Here is a 27,591-nt window from a genome sequence, read left to right on the forward strand (position 1 = left end):
GCTGAGATAGGAAGATCTCAGGTACTCAGCCAGCCTAAGCTACTTAGTAAGGCCCTTGGCAATTTAATGAGACCCTGTTTCAAAATAAAGAATAAAAATAAAATACATCTGCAGGTATAGTTCAGAGGTAGACTGCCCCTGGGTCCAATCCCCAGTTATGAAAAAAAAAAAAAAAAAAAAAAGAAGAAAGAAAAAAAGAAAAAGAAAAAAAAAAGTACACGTTAGGTATTATTCTAGTAAATTTGTTGCAGGCCCTAAAAATAGCACCAAGAAGCTGGGCATGGTAGCTGCACGTCTGTAATCCCAGTACTTGGGAGGCTGAGACAGGAGGATTGTGGTTCGCTAACAGCCTCAGCTACTTAGTGAGGCCCTTTGCAACTCAGTGAGACCCTGTTTCGAAATAAAGAATAAAAAATAGGGCAGGGGGTGTAGCTCGGAGGTCGGATGTCCCTGGGTTCCATACCCAGACACCCCCCCACCAAAAAAAAAAAAAAAGTCCTGGGATTGTAGCTCGGAGGTAGAATCCCCTGGTTTCCATCACCAGTACTGCAAAAAAAGAAACGCCCAGAAATTCTGAAGAGGCATTACCTGCAGGCCCAGGTTGAGAACTATGTCTCAGACCGTCGCGGGCGAGGGACTTAAGTGTGGACTGGGCAAGCCTAAGTAAATCTGCTGCACTCACCTTTCCCTTCTAGATCTCTCCATATCTAGGCCAAGGCGGGAGGTTAATCAGGGAAACCAGGGGATGAGACCTCGGAAGGGCGTGACAACCCTTTTCTACCGAGAGGGGTCGCTAAGGAGGTGGGGTGCCAACCGCGGGGCGGGCCGCACCAACCGCGGGGCGGGCCGCGAGGGGCGTGGCCACCCCGCCCCGCCCCCTCCTTCCGCCGGGCTCGAGCCCCGAGTGGACCCACAGCCTGTCGCACGGCAGCCCCGCAGCCAATCGCGGAGCGCGGAGCAGGTTCAAATGAAGACGGCGGGTGAACATGGCGAACTGGATTTAACCTGAGAGGTGGGCAAGCTGCCTTTGGTCTTGAAGATGTGGCGTGTGAAAAAGCTGAACCTCAGCCTGTCTCCTTCCCCCCAGCCGGTGAGCGGGAGAGCTGCCGTGGGAAGCTGGGCCTGGGCGGTGCCGAGGGTCCCGGCGAGCGGAGTGGGACTTGGGGCTGGGAACGTTTGGAGATTTTTATTCGCTTTGCCGGGAGGATTGGGCTGGGAACCTGCTCTTAACGCGTAATGGGCTCGTTCGGGAGGAAGGGAGGGCGGGCGGCTGGGAGCTCAAGCTTTCTCACATTCACTTTCTTTTTGCTTTCTTTCTCAGGGAAAACCAGCTATGAGAACTCCTCTCCGAGAACTTGTCCTGCAGCCTGGAGCCCTTACCAACTCTGGAAAAGGGCCTCCTTTGTGCTCCTCGCTGACTCCATCACTGTGCAAGCTGGGGCTGCAGGTGAGATTCACCTGGACAGCTTCACCACTGGGCTATTTGCCCAGGCTGAGAACTCTGGGGAACAGAGGGCCAGGGCTGGAACGTAATTAATAACGATAATGAAGCCTTCTACCGCAGTGACATCCATTTACAGCTATTCAGGCCAACAGAGAGGTGCCCTGGGGTGGTTAAGGGAAATCCACTGAGAAATCGAACCTCTATTTAGCTTTTACTTTTTATTATCTCCTTCCCCATTCGACCTTTTCCAAACTACTGAGAAATACTACCACCCTGATTCGTGGTCTTCCTCTAACATGGGATCACTCATGATTCAAGACTGAGGCATTATTCATCCACTCCGGCAGATAGCCAGTACAAACTACTTTTTAGTTGCTATAAAAACTTAAGGAGCACGTTTGTAATCCCAGCATTTGAGAGGCTGAGACCGGAGGATCGTGGTTCAAGGACAGCCTCAGCTACTTAGTGAGGACCTTTGCAACTCTGAGACCCCGATTCAAAAATAAAGAATAAAAAATAGGGCTGGGGGTGTAGATCGGAGGTAGAATGCCCCTGGGTTCCATCCCCAGTACTGCAAAAGAAACAAACAAACTTGTTAAGGAAGCCAGATGTAGTGGTCCATGCCTGTAATTTCAATACTTGGGAGGCTGAGACAGTAGGATCACAGGTTCCAGGATAGCCTCAGCAACATAATGAGGCCTTCAGCAACTTAGCAAGACCTTGTTTCAAAATAAACAAAGTAAGAGCTGATGTGGCATGGTGGCGCACGCTTGTAATCCCAGCATTTGGGAGGCTGAGATAGGAGGATTACATTCGCAGACAGCCTCAGCTACTTAGTAAGGCCCTTTGCAACTCTGTGAGACCCTGTTTCAAAATAAAAATAATAAAAAATAGGTCTGGGGGCATAGCTTGGAGGAAGAATGCCCCTGGGCTTCATCTCCAGTACTGAAAAAAAAAAAAAATTAAGGCTGGGGGTGTAGCTCAGAGGTAGAATGCCCCTGGATTCTATCCCCAGCAACACACACACACACACACACACACACACACACACACACACTTACTTCTCAAAGAAAGATTGACCCCTCTCTAAGGTTCCTGGAATTTTTTTTTTTTTAGAATTTACTGCTATTCCTTTTTGTTTCTGATCAAGAGAACTATGAGATTTACCATATTTCCCCTCTTTCTCTGGCTTCCAAAGAGCTCAGGGTCAATTATTTTTCTTTTCTTTTTTTTTTGTGATACTGGGGATTAAACCCAGGGGCATTCTACCTCCAAGCTGCACTCCCAGCCTGATTTTTTTATTCCTATATTTGGAAACAGGGTCTTACTAGGGTTCTGAGAGCCTCGCTACATTGCTGAGACTGGCTTTGAACCTGCAATCTTCCTGTCTCAGCCTCCCAGATACTAGAATTACAAGCATGTGCCACCACGTCTGGCTTACTTGCTTGCTTGCTTATTTATTTATTTATTTATTTATTTATTTATTTATTTTTCTTTACTAGGGATTGGACCCAGGGGCATTCTACCCCCGAGCTACACCCCTAGCCCTATTTTTTATTCTTTATTTTGAAACAGGGTCTCACTAAGTTGTAGAGGACCTCACTATGTAGCTGAGGCTGGCTGTGAACCCTTGAGTCTCAGCCTCCCAAGTACTGGAATTACAAGCGTGTATCACCATGCCCGGCTCTATTCTTTATTTTTATTTTATTTTATTTTATTTTTTGTGGTACTGGGGGTAGAACCCAGGGACTTTTCTACCTCTGGGCTATACTCCCAGACCTATTTTATACTTTATTTGGAAACAGAGTCTCACTAAGTTGCTGAGAACCTCACTCAGTAGCTGAGGCTGGCTTTGAACCTGTCCGATCCTCCTGTCTCAGCCTCCCATGCGCTGGGATTACAAGCATGCGCCACCATGCCTGGCTTCTATTCTTTATTTATTTATTATTATTTTTTTTAATGTTTTGTGGGTCTGGGAATGGAACCCAGGGGCATTCAACCTCCGAGCAACACTCCCAGCCCTATTTTTTATTCTTGATTTTGAAACAGGGTCTCATCTAGTTGTAAAGGACCTCACTAAGTAGCTGAGGCTGTCTGTGAACTGAGATCCTCCAGTCCCAGCTTCCTGAATGCTAGGATTACAAGCGTGCGCCACCATGCCTGGCTCCTGGCTTATTTTTTATTCTTTTATTTTGAAACAGGTCTTGCTAAGTTGCAGAGGGTCTCACTAAGTAGCTGAAGCTGACCATGAACCTGTAATCCTCCTGTCTCAGCCTCACAAGTACTGAGATTACAAGCATGCACTACCACACCTAACTAGTTATTCATTAATTTATTTTTTTATTATTTATTATTTATTTATTTATTTGGTGGGTCTGGGGATGGAACCCAGGGGCATTTGACCTCCGAACTACACCCCCTGCCCCTATTTTTTATTCTTTATTTTGAAACCAGGTCTCACTAAGTTGTGGAGAGCGTCACTAAGTAGCTGAGGCTGTCCGCGAACTGTGATCCTCTGGTCTCAGCCTCCCGAATGTTGGGATTACAAACATGCGCCACCACGCCTGGCTTATTCATTTATTTTTTATTTTTTGCAGTACTGGGAATGGAACCCAGAGGGATTCTACCTCTAGGTTACACTCCCAGCCCTATTTTATAATTTATTTGGAAACAGGGTCTCACTAAGTTGCTGAGAGCCTCACTAAGTAGCTGAGGCTGGCTTCGAACCTGTGCCATCCTCCTGTCTCAGCCTCCTAAGCGCTGGGATTACAAGTATGTGCCACCACTCTTGGTTTTATTTTTATTTTGAAATGAGATCTCACTGATTTGCAGAGGACCTCACTAAATTGTTGAGGCTGGCCTTGAATCTGCAATCTTCCTGACTCAGCCTTATAAGTAGTGGGATTACAGGGTTCACTACCATATCCAGCTTCTTTTTTGGAAACGGAGTCTCACTAGGTTCCTGAGAGCCTCTTTAAGTTGCTGAGGCTGACTAACCACCTGCAATCTTTCTGTCTCAGCTTCCCAATACCAGGATTACAATCATGTGCCACCACACCCTGGCTACCAACTCCAGATTCTGATAGAGCTTGAGCCTCCTACCTGTTCTCTTAAGAAAGAGATTATGCCTTCCTCCTATCTGTTTCCTTAGGAGTGAGGAATAGAAATAAAAGGTCATATTCAAGTTAACAATGCCTCATGATATGGCTAGATATTTTTAGCCTGTTTATACTATAGAGTGGTTCACTTGGAAGGACCCAAAATGGTTTTCTAAGTTTTCTTTCCTTATTATTGTGTCGGTGTAGTAAGCAGGAAGAATTAGTCAAGTTATTAACTCAATAGAGGGAATGAGAACTCTGATTTTCTTGAGTTTGGACAATATCTTGCACTAAATTAACTGCCTTCATCAACTAACTTTGTTTCCTTTGACAGGAAGGCAGCAACAACTCATCTCTACTGGATTTTGTCAATGCCAAGAGGACAAACTCCCCTTCAGAACAAGTCAGCCATCCTTCAAAGTGGCTAGAAGCTTGTCAACATGAATCAGATGAGCAGTTCCTACACCTGACTCCCCAAATCAATTCTACTCCAAAAGCCTCTGAGAAAACAGTGGACCCAGTGGACGACTGTGTCGTTCAAACTGTGGACCTTGTACCTAGTCCATTGGAGCAGCAGCAAGACGTTACACTTGAGCCCCATCCAGATATCATGGCAGAGACAAACAGCAGCTTTCTGAGTGAGCCTCTGAGGCTAGGGGATCTGGAGAGGAGGCAGGTGGCTTCTTGCATGGAAGACACCTTTTCAGAATTTGCCGCTGCTATGCCTGAGAAAACTACATTTCAGGATTCTCTATCCCAGCTCTTGGAATATCCACCAAATCCCTGTTCTGAGCAACAACTACACTGCTCCAAGGAAAGCCTGAGGGACAGTAGGACCGAAGCTGCGTCTGAGGACTTAGTACCTTTTGAAAGTATTGCCTTCTCACCCGTGTCTGTGTTGGGGCTTTCCTCTCCAGCTGCCCTGGCAGCAGACTCCCCCATCAACCGTGTGGACCCAGGAGACGAAATTATAGAGCTCAGAGCTATAGAGGAAAGGGAAATGAGCTCTCCCACACTTCCTGGGGAGGCTGAATTGGGAGGTCAGGTACTTATCTCAAATGTGGAAGATGTTCCATCCCCATGCCTAATGCCAAGTCCAGTAGAAATGGAATCCCAGGCAGCTCCAGGCCCAACAGTAGAAGATGCTGCTGGGATTCTCGGCTCTGAGTCAGCAGAGACTTGGATGTCCCCATTGGCCTGGCTAGAAAAAGGTGTGAACACCTCAGCTATGCTAGAGAACCTCCGCCAGAGCTTGTCCCTTCCCTCTGTGCTTCAGGATGCTGCCATTGGCACTACCCCCTTCTCTACTTGCTCTGTGGGGACTTGGTTTACTCCTCCAGCACTGCAGGAAAAGAGTACGGACAAATCCCAGGCAGGCTCGCTGGACACCAAGGATAGCACTTCAGAGACAGAGCTCCTTCTGCGGGGGTGAGTGCCCATTTACTCTTGTGCCTCTGGAACTTCATTACCCTTCACCTGTCACTCACATCCCTTCCCCTCCCTCTCCCCCCCTTCTTCCTCCTCCTTTTTCTTTCTTTCCTTCCATCCATCCATCCATCCATCCATCCATCCATCCAAGGGCATTCTATCTACCCCTGAGCTACACCGCCAGCCCTTTTTTTTTTTTTTTTTTTTTTTTTTTTTGTGATACTAGGGGTGGAACCCAGAGGCTTTCTACATCCAGGCTATACTCCCAGATATTTCATAGTTTATTTGGAAACAGGGTCTCACTAAGTGGCTGAGAGCCTCACTAAGTAGCTGAGGCTGGCTTTGAACCTGCGCGATCCTCCTGTCTCAGCCTCCCAAGCGCGGGGATTACAAGCACACCACCACACCCGGCTCTTTTTTTTTTTTTTTTTTTTGTGGTACGGGGATAGAACCCAGGGGCTTTTCTACCTCCGGGCTACACTCCCAGACCTATTTTATATTCTATTTGGAAACAGGGTCTCACTTAAGTTGCTGAGAGCCTCACTCAGTAGCTGAGGTTGGCTTCGAACCTGCGCGATCCTCCTGTCTCAGCCTCCCAAGCGCGGGGATTACAAGCGTGCGCCACCACGCCCGGCTCCGGCTCTTATTTTTCATGTTGAAGTAGAGTCTAAGTTGCTGAGGGCCTTGCTAAGTGGCAGAGGCTGGCTCAAACCTGTGATGTCCTGTCTCAGCCACTGCGCTTGGCCCGTCCCTTCTCCTTTTCCTCATGTTCTTCTCTTCCCACTGCAGCTGTCGTCCTCCAAATCTGACTGCCTTGTCCCGACATGACCTGGAAGATAATCTGCTGAACTCTCTTGTCATTCTGGAGGTTCTCTCTCGCCAGCTGCGGGACTGGAAGCGCCACATGGCTGTCCTTCATCCAGAAACTCGGGATAGTAGCACACAGACCGACACCTTTCCTACTGGGGTAAGAAGCTTTCTTCCAGCCTGGTGTAGTGGCACATGTCTGTTCTCCCAGGAGGCTGAGAAAGAAGGATCACAGTTTTGAGGCCAGGCTCAGCAATTTAGCAAGACCCTGTTTCAAAATAAAAAATAAAATAGGGCTGAGGATATAGCTTGAAAGTAGACTGCCCCTAGGTTCAATCTCCGGTACCAAAAAAGAAAAAAGAAAATAAAGAAGAAGCTTTCTTCTATAGATTGGAGCATCCTAGTAGACTTCCATCTTCAGAATTTATTTTAGCATGGTGTGGTGTCGTACACTTGTAATCCCAGTACTTGGAAAGCTGAGACAGGAGGATTATGCAGGTTCGAAGCCAGCCTCAGCTACTTAGTGAGGCTCTCAGCCACTTAGTAAGACCCTGTTTCCAAATAAAATATAAAAATAACTATTGGGAGTATAACCTGGAGGTAGAAAACCCCTGGGTTCCATCCCCAGTATCTTTTATTTGGAAACAGGGTCTCACTAAGTTGTTGAAAGCCTCACCAAGTATTATTTATTTACTTATTTATTTTTTGTGGTACTGGGGATAGAATCCAGGGACTTGTGGCTGGGCTTACAGCCACACCCAGCTCCAACCTCAGAATTTATGCTGCTAGAGAGCAAAGGGAACTCCTTAGTCACAGGCTCATTCCTAGAAAAATATATAAGCTGAAAAATCTGGAAAACCTTAAATCTTTGGTTACTTAGTATACCCTGGGGTCATCAAGACTTTCAAGGGAGTATAAGCAAGAAAAGTTGTGGGGTGGTTTTTTTTTTTTTTTTTTTTTTTTTTTTTTGGTGGTACTGGGGTGGAACCCAGGTGCATTCTACCTCCAAGCTAAACCCCCAGCCCTATTTTTTATTCTTTATTTTGAAACAGGGTCTAACTAAGTTGCAGAGAACCTCACTAAGTAGCTGAGGCTGTCCTTGAACCATGATCTTCTTGTCTCACCTTCCCAAATGCTGGGATTACAAGGGCTCCACTACACTGGGCTACAAGGAAAGTTTTAAAGGAATATGTTTCTAAGGTGGGTGTGGTGGTGCACCCCTGTGATCCCAGTACATGAAAGGCTGAGACAGGAGGATTGTTGGTTCACGAACAGCCTCAGCAAGTAGTTAGACTCTGATCAACCTAAAGAGACCCTATTTCAAAAAAGAAGAAAAAATAGGGCTGGGGGTGTAGCTTGGAGGTAGAATGCCCACAGGGTCAATCCCTAGTACCACAGGAAAAGGAATCAGTTTCTATATATATATATATATATATTTTTTTTTTTTTTTTTTTTGGTGGTACTGGGGATGGAACCCCGGGGTATTCTACTTCCGAGCTACACCCCTAGCCTTATTTTTTATTCTTTATTTTGAAACAGGTCTCACTAAGCAAAGGGCCTAAGTAGCTGAGGCTGTCCACGAACTGCAATCCTCCTGTCTCAGCTTTCCAAATGCTGGAATTACAAGTGTGAACTACCATGCCTGGCTTAGATTTTTGCCTTCTAAATATATTCTCTTTTAGCCGAGTGTGGTGGCCCATGCTTGTAATCCCAGCATTCAGGAGGCTGAAACTGGAGGATGATGGTTTGCAGACAGCCTCAGCTACTTAGTGAGGCCCTCTGCAACTTAGTGAGACCCTGTTTCAAAATAAAGAATAAAATGTAGGGTAGGAGGTGTACCTCAGTGGTCGAATGCTCCTGGGTTCCATCCCCAGAGCTGCATAAATAAATAAATAAATAAATAAATAAATAAATAAATAAATAAAATATATATTCATTTTGTTTTTTTCTTTTCTGGTTCTGGGGTTTGAGCTCAGGGCCATGCTACCTCTGAGCTACACCTTCAGTCCTATTTTATTTTTCATTTAGAAATAGGGTCTCACTAAGCTGTTGAGACTGGCCTTGAATCTGTGGTCCTCCCATCTCAGCTTCCCAAATATTGAAATTACAGGTGTGCATCATGCATGGCAGGCTTTGCAACAATTTAAACTTAAGGGTAGTTAGTCTTTCAAATTATAATAGGAGGGCTGGGCATGGTGACACATGCTTGTAATCCCAGTACTTGGAAGGTTGAGACAGGAGAATCGCAGGTTCATGGACAGCCTCAACAACTAGTGAGACTTTCATCAACCTAGTAAGGCCCTGTTTCAAAATAAAAATAAAATAAGGATGGGGGTGTAGCTTGGAGGTAGAATGCACCTGGCTCAATCCCCAGTACTCCCCCCAAAAATAATATAAAAATTATAGGAGGAATGAGAGGAAAACAGTTTAAACACTACTGTTCTAGAGGACATTAGGTAGCATAACACAGGCCCAGGAAGGAGGGGAATGGTGTTGGGTAGGAATCGAGAACCTCCATATTATGGCTAAAGAAATAATCGGTGGCTGCTTCTAAAAAAAGATGTTTCCAAATGCCCAAAGACCTCTTTGGAGTTGAAAATATCCTCAGGAATATTTCCTTTTGCCAAAAATCCTGGGCTCCTTATTCCTCTAGGTGCTGAGTTCCTCTCGTTATCTTGGTGTCCTTTCCTCTTTTTCTTGACCTTGTTTCCCATCCCTGAATCTGCCTCGTATCCTCTTTCCCCCAAAGCTTGCCAGCTCCCTTTCGAGGCCACTGAAGCAGAACCAAGATGGGGAAATGATATCACCTTCAGCCGTTCCCCAGCCCCACACATGCCCTTGCCACTTGGCTGCCTCCTTCGCATAATCTCATCACCTGCTTGACTGCCCAGCTCCGAGCAGTGTGTGTGCTCTACCCAGGGATAAGGGGCGCTGATGTAGCGCAGTAGATAATGATAACTGCTCTGCTGGGGAAGGGGCCATGAACTCCAAGAGATCTGAAAATGACGTGATTCTGCCTCCTTAAGGCCAGATTGCCATGGCCTTGTGACTCAGCACTGCTGCCCCGGCAGTAGCATTTTTTTAGTTGATGGCTGCCTTTCAGCAGTAATGAAATCTCCCTCTTTCTTTTATAAAATGAGTATTCCTAGGGCCCTGCTGCTTTTGAGCTCATACTTATCTCTGGGGCATACTAAGATTTTTATCTGTCCTAAGATAATAAACAAAAAATAAGAAAATAGATAGCTGGGCACAGTGGTACACATCTGTAATCCCAGTACTACTTGGGAGGCTGAGGGAGGAGGATGTCAGCTTTGAGGCCTGTGCACGGTAACTTAGCAAGACCCTGTTAAAAAATAAAAACTGAAAAGGGCTGGGGATGGAGTCAAAGGTAGAATGCTCTTTGGTTCAATTCTCAGGAGTGCATGTGCACATGTAGGTACACACATATGCAAAGAATGTTTATGCTGGAGATGTAGGTCAGTAGTGGAGTAGTTGCCTAGCATGTGTGAGGCTTGGTTCCATCCCCATCATCTCTCTCTCTCTCACACACACACACACACACACACACACACACACACACGTATGAAGAGATGTTTTTGTTTTTTTTTTTTTTTTTGTACTGAGGATTGAACCCAGGGACATTCTACCTCCAAGCTACACCCCCCAGCCCTATTTTTTTATTCTTTATTTTGAAATGGTCTCACTGAGTTGCAAAGGGCCTCACTAAGTAGCTGAAGCTGTCTGCGAACCGCGATCCTCCTGTCTCAGCCTCCCAAATGCTGGGATTACCAGTGTACGCCTCCATGCCCAGGTCCCACCAATCTTGATGGATGATTGTATGTACTGTCAGCTCAATCTTGGTTCTTTTCTTCCCTTCCCTTTTCTTTTTTTTAGGTAATATCTCACTATGTTGCCTAGTTTGGCCTCCAACTTAAAAGATCCTCTGTCTCAGCCTCCTGAGGATTACAGACATGTCCCACCTTGCCCAGCTTAAATTGTGGGTTTTTTTTTCTTTTTTTCTTTTTTTCTTTTTTTTTCAGTGCTGCGTATGGAACCCAGCAACATTCTACCTCCAAGCTATATGCTCAGCCCTATTTTTTTTTTTTTAATTCTGATACAGGGTCTCACTAAGTTGCAAAGGGCTTCACTAAGTAGCTGAGGCTGTCCGCAAACTGTGATCCTCCCGTCTCAGCCTCTCAAATGCTGGGATTATAAGCATGTGCCTCCTGGCCCTGCTTCAATTGTGATTTTTCTTAAGCATTACTGTCTTTCATCAAATCTAAGACACTATCAGTGTTAAGATGTGTTCCCACTGGGTACAGTGGCACCAGCCTGTAATCCCAGCTACCAGGAAGCTGAGGCAGGAGGATTGCAAGTTTGAGTTCACCCTTGGCAATTTAGTGAGACCTTGTCTCAACATAAAAGGGTTGGGAGTCTGAGACAGGAGGATTGTGGGTTCGAGGACAGCTTTTGCAAGGGAGTGAGACTTAGCAACCTAGTGAGGCCCTGTTTCATAATCAGTAAATAAAAAGAGCTGTGGGTGGATGTAGCTTGGATAATGCTCCTGGGTTCAACTCCATGTACAAAAAAAAAAGGAGTTGGGGATATAGCTCAGTGGTAGAGTGCTTGCCTAGCATGCACAAGGCCCTGGGTTCAATCCTCAGCATCACATAGGAAAAAGAAAAAAAAAAGGAAAAAAAAGGAAATTTTTTAACCTACCTCTGCTCTGGTTTGGCTTCATCTGGCTGTAAGCCTTGTTCTTCTTTCTGATAGGAACAAATCCTGTAAGACAGGGGAGGGGCTGGGAGGATGAGTAGGAGCTGTTGGTGCATGTCGTCTGCCCCAAAGAAGCAACTCTTTCTCTGGCTAGGTAACGAAGAAACTTCAACATCCTCAGGAGAGCCAAGAAATCAGACAGGCCCTGCAGCAGGCCAGAAATGTCATGGTACGTATTGACTGACCTTACATCAGTGCTGAGGTCTTCTGTGAAGACAAAAAAATGGAGATTACTATGCCAGGCATGGTGGCACATGCTTGTAATCCCAGCACTTGGGAGGCTGAGACAGGAGGATCCCAGGTTTCTGTCCAGCCTCAGCAACCTCATGAGGCCCTCTGCAACTTAGTGAGACCCTATGTCAAAATAGAACATAAAAATAGGGTTGGGGGGCCGGGCATGGTGGCGCTTGCTTGTAATCCCCGCACTTGGGAGGCAGAGACAGGAGGATCGCGCAGGTTCGAAGCCAGCCGCGCTGGCTTAGGAGACCCTGTTTCCAAATAAAAATATAAAATAGGTCTGCGAGTGTAGCCCGGAGGTTGAAGGGCTTCCAGGAACCCCAGTACCACAAAAAAAAAAAAAAAAAAAAAAAAAATAGGGTTGGGGGTGTAGCTCAGAGATAGAACTGAGTTTAATCCTCAGTACCCCACACACAAAACGGAGAGTACTCGGTGGTTAATAGATGGTGATTCTCAGCTATTATGGTAAAAAGAGGCTCCCAAATCTTTGTGAAGCACTTCTCACCATCAGGAGCTTGGAATTGGCGGTCAGCAGCTTTTCTCTCCAGTAACCTTATTTCCTGCTTAGTGACAATTGTATCTAGCTTAGCCGTCTTTCCCTCCACAGCAATCATGGGGGCTGGTCTCCAAAGAGTTGACATCTTTGTTTCACCTGTCCCTGTTGCACGTAGAAGAAGATAAAATAACTGTGAGTCAAGAGGTAAGCAGCACAAAGATGGAGGTAGAGGTTTCCGGAGGGACTGAAAGTCAAGAAAAGGAACCAGACGTGGCATCTGATCTTATCCTGCAGTCTCGGCGCGCAGAAACCTTGGTCTCCTGCTGTTTTGATGTGTTGAAGAAATTGAGGGCAAAGCTCCAGAGCCTCAAAGCAGAAAGAGAGGAGGCGATACACAGAGAGGAGCTGGCCCTCAGGAGCAAAGATGCGGTAAACTGGGCCAGGCGTGGTGGCGCACGCTTGTCATCCCCGCGCTTGGGAGGCAGAGACAGGAGGATCGCGCTGGTTCGGAGCCAGCCTCGCTGGCTTAAGAGACCCTGTTTCTACATTAAAAAAAAGTAAAAAAATAGGTCTGGGAGTATAGCCCGTGGGAGTGTATCCCGGAGGTAGAAGGGCTTCCAGAAACCCCAGTACCACCAAAAAAAAAAAAAAAAAAAAAATGTGGTAAGCTGCCAGGTGTTTGCTCCTGGACATGGGGCCGCTCAACTTCAAGGTTGCTATAAGAATGCACTTGAGCTGGGCATGGTGGCGCACACTTGTAATCCCAGCATTTGGAAGGCTGAGACAGGAGGATCATTATGGACAGCCTAGGCTACTTAGGCCCTCTGCAACTCAGTGAGATCCTGTTGCAAAGTAAAGAATAAAAAATAGGTCTGGGAAGCCGGGCGTGGTGGTGCACGCTTGTAATCCCTGCACTTGGGAGGTGGAGACGGGAGGATCGCGCAGGTTCAAAGCCAGCTGCGCACGCTGGCTTAGGAGACCCTGTTTCCAAATAAAAATATAACATAGGTCTGGGAGTGGAGCCCGGAAGTAGAAGGGCTTCCAGGAACCCCAGTACCGCCAAAAAAAAAAAAAAAAAAAAAAAAGGTCTGGGAAGCTGGGCGTGGTGGTACACGCTTGTAATCCCAGCATTTGGGAGGCTGAGACCTGGAGGATCGCGGTTCACGGACAGCCTCAGCTACTTAGTGAGGCCCTTTGCAACTCAATGGGACCTGGTTTCAAAATAAAGAATAAAAAATAGGGCTGGGGTGTAGCTCGGAAGTAGAATGCCCCTGGGTTCCATCTCCAGTACTGCAAACAAACAAACAAACAAACAAAGAATGCGCTTGAGACACAGACTGGTGGTCTAAGAACCAACTGCCCTTGGGAATTGAGAAATGAACCAGCGGGGTGCTGGGTGTTAAGGCTTTTTGTGCCATTTTCCTCTACTGCTGTGTTCATTCAACCGCTTCTCTAAACAGGCAGAGACAGTTCTAGAGGCTTTTTGTGCACACGCCAGCCAGCGCATCAGCCAACTAGAACAGGATGTGACTTCCATGCAGAAATTCAGAGGCCTCCTTCAGGAGGCCCAGGCCCAGCTGGTAATTTTGGCACTTTCTTTCCTGGGGTCTATGCTGACACACTGGGAAGATGGCTACATCCCTCCTACTTAGTTTCCTCCACAGGCAATCCTTCCTTTGTAGGTAGGGCTTCATACGGAACAAGAAGAGCTGGCTCGGCAGACAGAGAGTCTGACTTCCACCTTGCAGCAGGACTGGACATCCATGCAACTGGATGTGAGTATTTGAGGCCATCATAGCCTCTCCCTTACTTACAGCCAGCCCCGTTAGAAGCCTTGCCTCAGGTGTGCTCTACTGACACCTGTGCTCAGGTGTGTTTACTTTCTCTGGTAGTATGTGACATGGACAGCTTTGCTGAGTCGGTCTCGACAGCTCACAGAGAAACTCACAGCCAAGAGCCGGCAGGACCTGCAGGAGCGTGATGCTGCAGTTGAGGAGAAGCAACAGGTACAAACCAGGAATGGGCACTGCCTGGGCCTGGTTTCCCTCTTGCTTGCAGAAGCCTTTCACTAGGGTGATGCCCTTAGCCTCTTACTCTGGTTTTCTTTTCACTGTATTACTGGGGATTGAACCCAGGGCATTCTACCTCAAATCTACAATTCAGCCTCTTTCTTTCTTTCTTTCTTTCTTTCTTTCTTTCTTTCTTTCTTTCTTCCTTTCTTTCTTTCTTTTTTTCTTTCTTTTTTTGGTACTGGGAATGAAACCCAGGGGCATTCTATATCTGAGAGATACCTCCAGCCCTATTTTTTTTTCCCCCAGTACTAGGAATGGAACCCAGGGGAGTTGTACCACTGAGCTACCCTTATTTTTTTATTTTTTATTTTTATTTTTTTTTGGTGGTACTGGGGTTCCTGGAAGCCCTTCTACCTCCGGGCTACACTCCCAGACCCATTTTTTATTTTTGGAAACAGGGTCTCCTAAGCCAGCGCGGCTGACTTTGAACCTGCGCGATCCTCCTGTCTCCGCCTCCCAAGCGCGGGGATTACAAGCGTGTGCCACCACGCCCGGCTACCCTTATTTTTTTAAAACAGGGTCTCATTAAGTCACAGAGGGCCTCACTAAGTAGTTGAAGTTGGCTTCGAACCCGTGGGATCCTCCTGTCTCAGCTTCCTAAGTACTGGGATTACAAGCACGTACCACCACACCCAGCTCCCAGACCTATTTTTTATTCTTTCTTTATTTAAATTTTTTTTTTTTTTTTTTTTTAAGGCCTGGGGATGGAACCCAGGGGCATTCTACCTCCAAGCTACACCCCCTGCCCTATTTTTTATTTTTTATTTTTTGGTGGTACTGGGGTGGAACCTAGAGGCTTTCTACTTCCGGGCTATACTCCCAGACCCATTTTATATTTTATTTGGAACCAGGGTCTCACTAAGTTGCTGAGAGCCTCACTAAGTAGCTGAGGCTGGCTTTGAACCTGTGCGATCCTCCTGTCTCAGCCTCCCAAGTGCGGGGTTTACAAGTGTGCGCCACCACGCCCGGCTATTTTTTATTTTGAAACCGGGTCTCACTGAGTTGCAGAGGGCCTCACTAAGTAGATGAGGCTGTCCACAAACCACAATCCTCCTGTCTCAGCCTCCCGAATGGTGGGATTACAAGTGTGCGCCACCACTTTTTTTACTTCAGCAATTTTTTTCCTTTTCCTTTTACCTGAGGATTGTCTTTATTTTCCGCAATGTTGCTGTCCAGGATCAAGGTAGTTTGCTATTTTGTCCAGAAAGAGAAGCTGAACCAATCCTGGGATTCTTGATTCAGAAAGAACTATAGGAGGACAACTATCTTTTCTTCCTAGGTTTCCAGGGAGCTGGAACAAGTCTGTACTCATTTAAAGGACTGCAAAGGCCAAATAGAACAACTGACGTTGGAAAACAGTCGCTTAGCAACAGGTGTGTGTGCGTGCATGTGTGTGTGTGTGTGTGTGTATACGCACGCAAGTACTTGAGGTGGCTGAGGCTTGAAGTGTGGCCGTAGAGCAAGAATGTGCTTTGGAGCAGAAGTGTGGAGGGTTTCTGGCCTGGTGACTATGGTGTTAATGGGATACTTTTGATCTAGATCTTCGGGCTCAGCTGCAGATTCTGGCCAACCTGGACAGTCAGCTGAAAGAGCTGCAGAGTCAGCATGCCCACTGTGCCCAGGACATGGCCACAAAGGATGAGCTGCTATGCCAGCTAACCCAGAGAAATGAGGAGCAGGCTACTGAGTGAGTTCCTGTGTGGTTATTATGGCGGTAGATACCCAGTATGGAGGACCAAACAGGAGTTAATATAAGGTCTCTGGCAGATGGCAAAAGGAAGAGATGGTGCTAAAACACACACAGGCAGAACTACAGCAACAACAGGCTGTGCTGGCCAAAGAGGTGCAGGACCTGAAGGAGACCCTGGAGGTAAGGAACCTGGCCTGTAGCGGGGGAGCTGGTAAGCCTCGGGAAGGTGACTCTTGCCTAAGGGTACTGAGTTGAAGTTTGAGATTATGGACTGGAAAATCCCTCTTTTACTAGGGCTCTAAAATATTCTACTTGGACTCATTTTTCCTTCTCCATCTCGTGCTCCTTTTCTTTCTTCTCACTTCTCTTTTTTTTCTTTTCTTTTCTTTTGTAGTACTGGGGGTGGAACCCAGGGGCTTTCTACTTCTAGGCTATACTCCCAGACCTATTTTATACTTTATTTGGAAACAGAGTCTCACTAAGTTGCTGAGAGCCTCACTAAGCAGCTGAGGCTGGCTTCGAGCGATCCTCCTATCTCCGCCTCCCAAGTGCGGGGATTACAAGCGTGCACTACCACGCCCGGCTCTCTTCTCACTTCTTTCTAGTTTGCAGACCAAGAGAATCAGGTTGCTCACCTAGAACTGGACCAGGTTGAGTGTCAGTTGAAAACCACACTAGAAGTACTCCGGGAACGCAGCCTGCAGTGTGAGAATCTCAAGGACACCGTAGAGAACCTAAGGTAAGATCTACCTCTCTGTGCTCTGTGCCAACCAGCCCACCCTAAGAACTTATTTTTCCCAGGAACACCTCCAGAAAGCCAGAGTCTCCAAGAAGATAATTTTTCTTTTGAGGGTCTGGGGATGGAATCCAGGGGCATTTGACCTCCGAGCTACAACCCCTGCCCTATTTTTTAATTCTTTATTTTGAAACAGAGTCGCACTAAGTTGCAGAGGGCCTCACTAAGTAGCTGAGACTGTCCGCGAACCGCGATCCTCCTGTCTCAGCCTCCTGAATGCTGGGATTACAAGTGTGTGCCACCATGCCCAGCTTTATTCTTTATTTTGAAACAGGGCCTCACTAAGTAGCTGAGGCTGGCCATGAACCTGTGATCCTCCTGTTCAGCCTCCCAAGTACTGGGATTACAAGTGTGTGTCACCACACCTGGCTTTTTTCCAATAAAAGAATTGTGACAATGTTTCTTTCCTTGAATGTGGGGGATTTGGGAGAGGTATTCAGAGAAGGTAACCTGGTCGTTGGCCATCTTCTCGGTGTGACATTTCAGGGCTGACCTGGCCAGTACCATAGCAAAAAACCAGAAACAAGACCTGAAAAAGACACGCCAGTATTCCCAAGAGCTAGGGGTACTGAATGAGCGACTACAGAAACTGACCATCTTCTTACAGTCAAAACTAAAAGAGAAGGTAAAATCTTGGGGTTCCTTTTCCCCTTCCCCTTGTTATCTTTCTTGTATAGAATAGTCTTCCTAAAACCCTACACTTATTCCATCTCTGTGAACCTCAGTGACTTTTCATTACCTTTAGCCTGTCACTCAAACTGTCCATCTCCTGCCTCCCTATTAGTATTATTGTGTGTGTGTGTGTGTGTGTGTGTGTGTGTGTGTGTGTGTGTGTGTGTGTTAGAGTAGGAATGGGATCCAGAGACATTCTACCACCGTGCTATACCCCCAGCCCTATCTTCTTTCTTTCTTTCTTTCTTTCTTTCTTTCTTTCTTTCTTTCTTTCTTTCTTTCTTTCTTTCTTGGTACTGGAGATGGAACCACAGACATTCTACCTCTAAGCTACACCCTCAGCCCTATTTTTTTTTTTTTTTTTTTTTTTTTGTGGTATTGGGGGATGGAACCCAGGGGCATTCTACCTCTGAGCTACATCCCCCATCCCTATTTTTTAATTTTTATTTTGAAACAGGGTTTCACTGAGTTGCAAAGGGCCTCACTAAGTAGTTGAGGCTGGCCATGAACCATGATCCTCTTGTTTCAGCCTCCCAGATGCTGGGATTACAAGCATGTGCTACCACACTCCACTGCTCCTGCCTTCCTATTATTAACTTTTTTTGTGTGTGGGTGTGGGGATAGAACCCAGGGGCATTCGACCTCTGAGCTATACCCCCTGCCCTACTTTTTATTCTTTATTTTGAAATCGAGTCTCACTGAGTTGCAAAGGGCCTCACTAAGTAGCTGAGGCTGTCCTCGAACCGCGATTCTCCGGTCTCAGCCTCCCAAATGCTGGGATTACAAGCGTGCGCCACCATGCCCGGCTTATTATTAACCTTTTACTCCAAGTAGGCTGCCTATGTACAACACATATGCCCCATCTCCATTCATACATGTCCTTGGGCTCTTCCCACAATCATTCTTTTCTATTTTCAAATTAGACATACCTTTTCCTCCCCTATTACAGCCCTCAGTAGTTCACTTTCTTTGAAAAGTTGCCAAACTCCATGATCTCAGCAATTTATTTGTTTGCTGCATTTCTCACACACTCACTCTCTTTTTGCAAATGTATTACTTTCCCTTGGATATCTGGTCTCTTTGACAAGACAGTGTTCAATGAAAGCAGAAATTTGTCCTTGCTTCTTTGGCCTTCCACAGTGCTTGCTAAATAACAAATGGTTGATATTTTTCAGAATACAGAATTAATTTATTCAAGCCAGGCATGGTGGTGCACGCTTGTAATCCCAGCATTCTGGAGGTTGAGACTGGAGGATTGTGGTTCATGGCCAGCCTCAGCTACTTAGAGAGGCCCTCTGCAACTTAGTGAGACCCTGTTTTAAAAATAAAGAATAAAAAATAGGGCAGGGGGTATAGCTCCAAGGTCAAATGCCCCAGGGTTCCATCCCTAGACCCGCAAAAATAAATAAATAATTTATTTATTTATTTATTTATTTATTCAACATTTAAAGGTACAACCAAATCTGGGCGTGTGTCACAAGTTTGTAATCCAAGCATTTGGGAGGCTGAGACAAGAGGATTGAAGTTTGTGGACAGCCTCAGCTACTTAGTGAAGCCCTTTGCAACTCAATGAGACCCTGTTTCAAAATAAAGAATAAAAATAGGGCTGAGCTGGTAGTGGTGGCGCACGCTTGTAATCCCAGCATTGTCGGGGGCGAAGACTGGAGGATAGTGGTTTGTGGACAGCCTCAGATACTTGGCGAGGCCCTTCGCAAATCAGTGAGATCCTGTTTCAGAAATTAAGAGACTAAGCCGGGCGTAGTGATGCATGCTTGTAATCCCAGCATTTGGGAGGCTGAGACAGAAGGATCGCGGTTTGCAGCCAGCCTCAGCTATTTAGTGAGGCCCTCTGCAACTCAGTGAGACCCTGTTTTGAAGTTAAGAATAAAAAATAGGGCTGAGGGTGTAGCTTGGAGGTACAGTGCCCCTGGGTTTCCATCCTCAGTACCTAAATGAAATAACTAAATAAATAAATGTACAACCAATGCCAGGTGTGGTAGCACATGCCTGTAATCCCAATACTTGGGAGGCTGAGATAGGAGTATCACAGATTCGACGACAACCTCAGCAACCTACTGAGACCCTGTTTCAAAATAAAAAATAAATGCAGGTCATCCCAATACTTGAGAGGCTGCAACATGAGGATTGCAGGTTTGAAGACAGCCTCTGCAACTTAGACTCTCAGCAACCTTGGGACCCTGTTTTTTTTTTTTTTTTTTTTTTTTTTTTTGTGGTACTGGCTTAGACCCCCAGGGGCATTTTACTGGCAGGTTCATGACAGCCTCAGCTACTTAGTGAGGCCCTCTAGATTATTGAGACCCTGTTTCAAAATAAGAATAAAAAATGGAGCTGGGGGTGTAGCTTGTAGCTGGACTGCTCCTGGGTTCAATTACCAGTAACACACACACACACACACACACACACACACACACACACACAATAACCTTTGGTGGTCTTGAGGTTTAGGTGGGTTAAGGTAAGTATATAGGAAGGCCCAACAGGCAGAAGAAACAGTATATGAAAGTTCTTAATGATTATATTTGAAAATCATGTACAAAGTCATACACATACACATTATGTGTACTTTTTGGTAATATCTACATTGTTACAAGACTTGGATCAGGTGGTAGGACTACCAGGCTAACAAGGCAAGGTCCTGCTCCTTTAGAACTTGAAGAATAGGAGGTAGCTCTTTTTGTGTATGTGTGGTATTGAGGATTGAGCCCAGGAATAATCTCCTTTTCCTGCTCTATTTTATTTTTATTTTGAAAAGGGTCTTGAGTCAGGCATGGTGGTGCACGCTTGTAATCCCAGCATTTGGGAGGCTGAGATAGAGGATCTGAGTTGGAGAACAGCCTCAGTTACTTAGTTGCGAACAGCCTTTGCAACTCAGTGAGACCCTGTTTCAATATAAAAAATAAAAAATAGGGCTGGGGTTATAGCTCAGAGGTGCAATGCCCCTGGGATCCATCCCCAGTATCCCCCCCCAAAAAAAAAAAAAAAAGAAATGAGTCTTTCTAGTTGATGAGAGTCTTATTACTTGCTGAGGCTGTCTTTGAACCTTCTTTCTCAGCCTCCCAGATACTGGGATTATAAGTGTGCACCATTGAGCTGGGCATGGTGGTGCACACTTGTAATCCTAGCATTTGGGAGGCTGGGACAGGAGGATCTGGGTTCATGGCCAGCCTCAGCTACTTAGGCCCTTTGTAACTCAATGAGACCTGTTTCAAAAGATAAGTGTGCACCACCATTCCTGGCTCGTGTGTGTGTGTGTGTGTGTGTGTGTGTGTGTGTGTGTGTGTATGGTTTTGGGAATTGAACCCAGGGGCATACCTCTGAGTTACACTCCTAGCACTATTTTATTTTTTATTTGGAAACAGGGTCATATTAAATTGCTGAGGCTGACTTCGAACCTGAGATCCTCCATCCTCCTGTCTTAGCCTCCCAAATACTGGGATTACAGGCATGTACCACCACCCCTGGCAGAGGTGAAGGGCAAGAAGTAACTCTTTATGATTTGGGTATAGGAGCTGTAGAGGGCAAGGAAGAAATTAAGGCAAGTACTGGGATAACAGGTATGTGCCACCACACCTGGCAGAGGCTAGGTTTTGAAGGCTTGAACTAATGCCAGTTCTAGAGGGGGTAGAGAGAAGGTGCTTGTGGATTTGCTTTGTTTTTATTTTGTTTTGTTTTTTGGTGGTACTTGGGATGGAATCCAGGGGCCTTCTACCTCCGGGCTACACTCCCAGACCTATTTTATATTTTATTTGGAAACAGGGTCTCTTAAGCCAGCTGAGGCTGGCTTCAAACCCGCACAATCCTCCTGTCTCAGCCTCCCAAGCACGGGGATTACAAGCGTGCACCACCATGCCCGGCTGTGGATTTGTTTAATATTTATGAGGTAGAAGAAATTGAACCTGGTGATCACTTTGATGCAGGAGTAAGGCAAAAGACAATTGTTAAAAAGATGGTGACACTCCCCTCTAGATCTGGGGTCAGCAGACTTTCCTATAAAGGGTCATATAAAAGTGTTTTGTTTTTGCAGGTCTGGGGATGGAACCCAGGGGCATTTGACCTCCAAGCTACACCCCCTGCCCTAGTGTGTGTGGTGTGTGGTGTGTGTGTGTGTGTGTGTGTGTGTGTGTGTGTGTGTGTGTGTTACTGGAGATGAAACACAGAGGCATTCTACCTCTGGGCTATACTCCCAGCCCTATTTTATAATTTATTTGGAAACAGGGTCTCATTAGCTGAGGCTGGCTTCGAACCTCTGCGATCCTCCTGTCTCAGCCTCCCAAGCTCTGGGATTACAAACGTGTGCCACCACACCCGGCTTATTCTTTATTTTTTTTAATTATTATTATTATTTGTGTGTGTGTGTGTGGGTCTGGGGATGGAACCCAGGTATTCTACCTCCAAGCTACACTCCCTGTCCTATTTTTTATTCTTTATTTTGAAACAAGATCTCCTAGTTGCAGAGGGCCTCACTAAGTAGGTGAGGCTGTCCGTGAACCACAATCCTCAGTCTCAGCCTCCCAAATGCTGGGATTACAAACGTGTGCCGCCACGCCCAGCTCTTATTCTTTATTTTTGAAACAGGGTCTCACTAAGTTGCTGAGGGCCTCACTGAGTAGCTGAGGCTGTCCGCAAATCGCAATCTTCCGATCTCAGCCTCTGAATGCTGGATTACAAGTGTGAGCCACCACGCCCAGCTCATATAAAAGTATTTTGCTTTTAAGCTGGGCGTGATGGCACATGCTTATAATCCTAGTACTTGGGAGGCTTTGACAGGAGGATTGCAGGTTCTCGGCCAGCTTTAGCTACTTGGTAAGCCCTCTACAACTTAGTGAGACCCTGTTTCAAAATCAAATATAAAAAAAGAGGACTGGGGAGGTAGAATGCCCCTGGGTTCAATCCCCAGAATTTAAAAAAAAGAAAAAGTATTTCGCCTTTGTGGGCCGTGTGGTATGTATCTCAACTAATTAATGTTGTAGTTCACATTGGCAGCAAGGTTAAGTGAACGAGTGTGGCTGTGTTCCAATAAAATGTTATTTTCAAAAACAGTTGGCAATGCCGGGCGTGGTGGCGCACGCTTGTAATCCCCGCGCTTGGGAGGCAGAGACAGGAGGATCGCACAGGTTCGAAGCCAGCCGCGCGCGCTGGCTTAGGAGACCCTGTTTCCAAACAAAAATGTAAAAATAGGTCTGGGAGTGTAGCCCGGAGGTAGAAGGGCTTCCAGGAACCCCAGTACCACCAAAACAACAACAAAAAAAAAAAAAAAAAAAAAAAAAAGCTTTCCCAGGCGGCTGCCGAAGATGGCGGAGGGGCAGGTCCTGGTGCTGGATGGCCGAGGCCATCTCCTGGGCCGCCTGGCAGCCATTGTGGCCAAGCAGGTACTTCTGGGCCGGAAGGTGGTGGTGGTACGCTGCGAAGGCATCAACATTTCTGGCAATTTCTACAGAAACAAGTTAAAGTACCTGGCCTTCCTCCGCAAGCGGATGAACACCAACCCGTCCCGGGGACCATACCATTTCCGAGCCCCCAGCCGCATCTTTTGGCGGACTGTGCGAGGCATGCTGCCCCACAAGACCAAGAGAGGCCAGGCTGCTCTGGACCGCCTCAAAGTGTTTGATGGGATCCCACCTCCCTATGACAAGAAAAAGCGGATGGTGGTTCCTGCTGCCCTCAAGGTTGTGCGTCTGAAGCCTACAAGAAAGTTTGCCTATCTTGGGCGTCTGGCTCATGAGGTTGGCTGGAAGTACCAGGCAGTCACAGCCACTCTGGAGGAGAAGAGGAAGGAGAAAGCCAAGATCCATTACCGGAAGAAAAAGCAGCTTATGAGGCTACGGAAACAGGCAGAAAAGAATGTAGAGAAGAAAATTAGCAAGTTCACAGAGGTCCTCAGGACCAATGGACTCTTGGTCTGAGCCTAATAAAGACTGTTTATGCCTCATGAAAAAAAAAAAAAAAAAAAAAAAAAAAAAAACAGTTGGCAAGCCAGATTTTTTTCCCCCGCAGTACTGGGAATGGAACCCAGGGCATTCTACTGCTGAACGACACCCTCAGCCCTATGTTTTATTCTTTATTTTAAAGCAGGGTCTCAGTGAGTTGCAAAAGGCCTAAGTAGCTGAGGCTGTCTGCAAACTGGGATCCTCCTGTCTCAGCCTCCCGAATGCTGGGATTACAGGTGTATGTCACCATGCCTGGCAGGCAAGCCAGATTTTTATTTGCAGGCCATAATTTGCTGCCTCTTCTGTTCTAGAACAGTAAATACAGAAGGAATAGAGATTTGATGGGTAGGACAATGGAAATGGTGAACTCAGCTTTACACATGCTTTCATGTGGACTGTGGAATATTCTGGTAGATTTTTTTCGCAGTCAGTCTTTGGGCCTGGAGACTGGGAAAAAATCCAGTTGAGAGAAAGAGATTGAAGAGTCAGTCATGTGGAAGTGGATATTTCTGTGGAGTTCCCAAGGCGAGGTACCCTGGGGAATAGATTACAGTGAAAAGGGCCAAGGACTGAACCCAGAGGGGTCCAGTGATCAAGGAAGGATTTGTGGGGAGAGGGAAGTAATGTCCAGAAATTTATGAGGCCTCTCCATGAAGTAGAGTCATGTCTCAGAAGAGAGTTTTTTTGTTTTTTGTTTTTTTGGTACTGGGGGTGGAATCCAGGGGCCTTCTACCTCTGGGCTACACTCCAAGACCTATTTTTTAAATATTTTACTTGGAAACAGGGTCTCAACAAATTTCTGAAAGCCTCACTAAATAGCTGAGGCTGCTTTGAACCTGTGCAATCCTCCTGTCTCAGCCTCCCAAATGCTGGGATTACAAGTGTGCACCACCACGCTCGGCGAAAAGGAACTTTTTTTGTATGTGTGGTCTGGGGATGGAACCCAGGGGCATTCGACCTCCAAGCTGCATCCTCTGCCCTATCTTTTACTCTTTATTTTGAAACAGGTTCTCACTAAATTGTGGAGGGCCTCACTAAGTAGCTGGGGTTGTTCGCGAACTGCGATCCTCCCATCTCTGCCTCTTGAATACTGGGATTACAAGTGTGTGCCACCACGCCCGGCTGGCTTTCTTTTTAAATTATTGTTTTTTTTTTATTGGAAGAGACTTAAGAATATAAGCATGTTTGAGCCAGGCGTGGTGGTATATGCTTGTAATCCCGGCATTTGAGAGGCTGAGATAGGAAGATTGCAGTTCGTGGCTATTCTCAGCTACTTAGGCCCTTTGCAACTCAGTGAGGCCCTGTTTCAAAATGAAGAATAAAAATAGGGCTGGGGGCGTAGCTCAGAGGTAGAATGCCTCTGGGGTCCATCCCCAGTTCCAAATACACACACGCACACGCACACACGCACACGCACACACATGCACACACGCACACACACACACACATGATTGGGGAAGGGTGCTGACAAAGGAGTTAGAGATATAGCAGTGCGGTAATGGATGGAATAGCACTCTGGCAGAAATGGCCGGGAGCTCAGGAAATCACTCAACCTAAACATGTTAATGTCTTTTTTCTCCTGTGCCCTTAGGATGAGCCAGAGACCCTCCTGCCGAGTAAACCCTGTGTTCCCACTCAAGAATACCCTCTGCCTAATGACAGTGCTGAATCGGAAAGCGTCTCATCAGCAGTAGCATTTGAAGGTTGAAGGCCTTAGGATTTGGGGGTGGGAAAGTTGTGTTCCTGCATCTGGTATCTTTAGCTCCTGAAGATGTCCATCATCAGGCCTCTCTCTCTCTCTCTCCTGACCTCCACTAGGGAAGACCCCGGACTGGATCGCCAGCGGGGCCCTCTCCCATGGTTGGTTTTTGTTTTAGAGTCAGAACCAGCTCCTGTGCCCTTGCTTGGAAGTGACAAGAGTGCTTTCACCCGGGTGGCATCAACGGCTTCCTTTCAGCCTACAGGTTAGGATGGGCTCCAGGGATCCTGCCTCATTTCTAGAAAACCTAGTGGCAATGAGCAAAGACGAAAGCAGTGAGAAGTGCATTGCTCTAAAAACCTCAATTCTACTTGGGCTCATTTTTTCTTTGCCTTTTGGGATCTGTGATGTTCTGGATATTCAAATCCTACAGGTGGGGAACAGGGAGAAGAGCTGTGGATATGATGGCTACACACCCCGTCCTTCTGGGCCGGAGGCTGTACTTCTATCTAGGCCTTTCTCTTTCAGAGATCCCAAGCATGGAGAAGAGCTTGGTAGAAATGAGTACTAATCTCCTTGAGCTTCAGAGCCTGTGTTCCTTGCTGCAGGAGTCTAAAGAAGAAGCCATTGAGACTCTGCAGCGAAAAATGTGAGTGTGGTACAGTCTTGAGAATAAGGGGGCACTGAGACAGCCCCTTACATGGAGGGGCGCAGCCGGCCCCCGAAAGGACAAGAATGATGCGGAACTCTTTCCTCTCCTAGTTGTGCTTTGCAGGATAGACTGCAGGCCCAGGAAGAGCAGCATCAGGAAGCCCAGAAAGCGAAGGAAGCAGACATAGAGAAGCTGAACCAGGCCTTGTGCTTGCGCTACAAGGTGAAGGAGGGGCCTAGAAGTGGGGCGATGAGGAACTGGGGCAGCTCTACTGGCCCACTGGGAGCCATTGTCTCTCCAGGAATCTGGGTGGTAGGGATTTTCCAACTGCTGCCCTAGTTTTGTTCTTCCTGGGGTCAGACATTTCACATACTTGGGAATCAACTATGGGCTGACCTGTCTCCCCAGGAGAGAAGTCAGGAACTCTAGCGGAACTCTCCCAACACCGCCATGTGCCTTGGCTGACGTGGCGGTGGAGGAAGAATTTGAATGGTATCAGCTGGTCCCACCAGGGTCGAGTCGAGTGTGGGCCAGGCACTCTCCTACCTCCTGGCAAGGACTGCAAAGCCAGATCTCCCTCAGTGCCTTTTCACCCCCCTTTTCCTCCCAGAATGAAAAGGAGCTCCAAGAAGTGATTCAGAAGCAAAACGAGAAGATCCTAGAGCAAATAGACAAGAGTGGCGAGCTCATAGTACGTTCCTCAAGGTGCCCGGGCCTCTGCCTTCCATGCCACTGGAAGCCAGGTCCCAAACACAAGAATTGGATACCCTGGTCTACCTTTGTCCACCGCATGGGATAAGGATAGAGAGGACCTCTGAGTGCTATTAGATACCTCTGTTCTCATTCCAGAGCCTCAGAGAAGAGGTGACACAGCTTACCCGCTCACTTCGGCGTGCAGAGACAGAGACTAAAGTGCTCCAGGAGACCCTGGCAGGCCAGCTGGACTCCAACTGTCAGCCCACGGCCACCAACTGGATCCAGGAGAAAGTGTGGCTCTCTCAGGAGGTGACTCGAAGTTAACAGATGAGCTGGGCAACTAGTGGGGCCCCCAGGCCGTGCCCTTATTAATCCAGGCATATCTATAGGTGGACAAGCTGAGGGTGATGTTCTTAGAGATGAAAAATGAGAAGGAAAGACTCATGGTCAGGTTCCAGAACCATGTAAGCATTTCCGTGCTGTTCCAGGGCCATTTCCTACCCCCTCCGGCAAGTGCCCTGCGTGTTCCTTGGTCCTGCCAAGCGGTGCTGTTCTTTTAAAGACAGGTCTTAGCCCACCTATTTGCTTTCTAGAGGAACATCTTAGAGGAGAACCTTCGACGCTCTGAAACGGAGCTAAAGAAATTAGATGACGTTGTTCAACATATTCACGAGGTAAAGGAGGGAAGGAGGCGAAGTGACTATAGCCCGTGCAGGCCTGGCCCCGGGAAACGCTGGTGGGCACAGCTCTGACTCCCAGCCTGTGCTGAGAGGTGGCCTGATGCCCTGTTGTACACATCTCTGTGCTCCCATTTTCTCCCCAGTACCTCAGTGGGTGCTTCCTGGGGCTGGGCACCTCAAGCCTCAGGCTTGTGGTTCTCAGCTGCCTTTTCTGCTTCTCTTCACAGACTCTGTTGTCCATCCCAGAGGTAGTGAAAAGTTCCAAGGAGCTACAAGGACTGCTAGAATTTCTGGGCTAAGAAACTGAAAGGAGCTGTGGGTGGTGGCACATGCCTCTCAGCTACTTGGGAGGCTGAGGTGGAAGATCAGTTAAACCAGGAGTTCAAGACCAGCCTGGGGG

At 46.9% G+C, this 27,591-nt stretch overlaps 2 protein-coding genes across 2 annotated transcripts; both read left to right on the plus strand.

The window, feature by feature from the left end:
- Nucleotides 1–1,039: 1,039 nt before the first annotated feature.
- SPAG5 (sperm associated antigen 5) lies at nt 1,040–27,490 on the plus strand (the record flags this gene model as incomplete). Its single annotated transcript, XM_080714001.1, has 24 exons — nt 1,040–1,090; nt 1,322–1,447; nt 4,877–5,970; nt 6,760–6,937; nt 11,648–11,722; nt 12,398–12,490; nt 12,581–12,715; nt 13,747–13,866; nt 13,969–14,061; nt 14,179–14,292; nt 15,638–15,731; nt 15,898–16,045; nt 16,126–16,228; nt 16,654–16,787; nt 17,331–17,469; nt 25,056–25,167; nt 25,342–25,428; nt 25,692–25,812; nt 25,926–26,037; nt 26,426–26,506; nt 26,665–26,820; nt 26,901–26,975; nt 27,105–27,185; nt 27,419–27,490. 24 exons carry the CDS (start codon nt 1,040–1,042, stop codon nt 27,488–27,490), a joined length of 3,594 nt encoding a protein of 1,197 aa, XP_080570127.1.
- On the plus strand, nt 22,823–23,460 carry LOC308275425 (large ribosomal subunit protein uL13). Its single transcript, XM_080713689.1, has one exon. It carries the CDS (start codon nt 22,829–22,831, stop codon nt 23,438–23,440), a length of 612 nt encoding a protein of 203 aa, XP_080569815.1. The 5' UTR covers nt 22,823–22,828; the 3' UTR covers nt 23,441–23,460.
- Nucleotides 27,491–27,591: the final 101 nt, after the last annotated feature.

This window comes from Muscardinus avellanarius (assembly GCF_963383645.1).
Source record: "Muscardinus avellanarius genome assembly, chromosome: 16".
NCBI lineage: Eukaryota > Metazoa > Chordata > Mammalia > Rodentia > Gliridae > Muscardinus > Muscardinus avellanarius.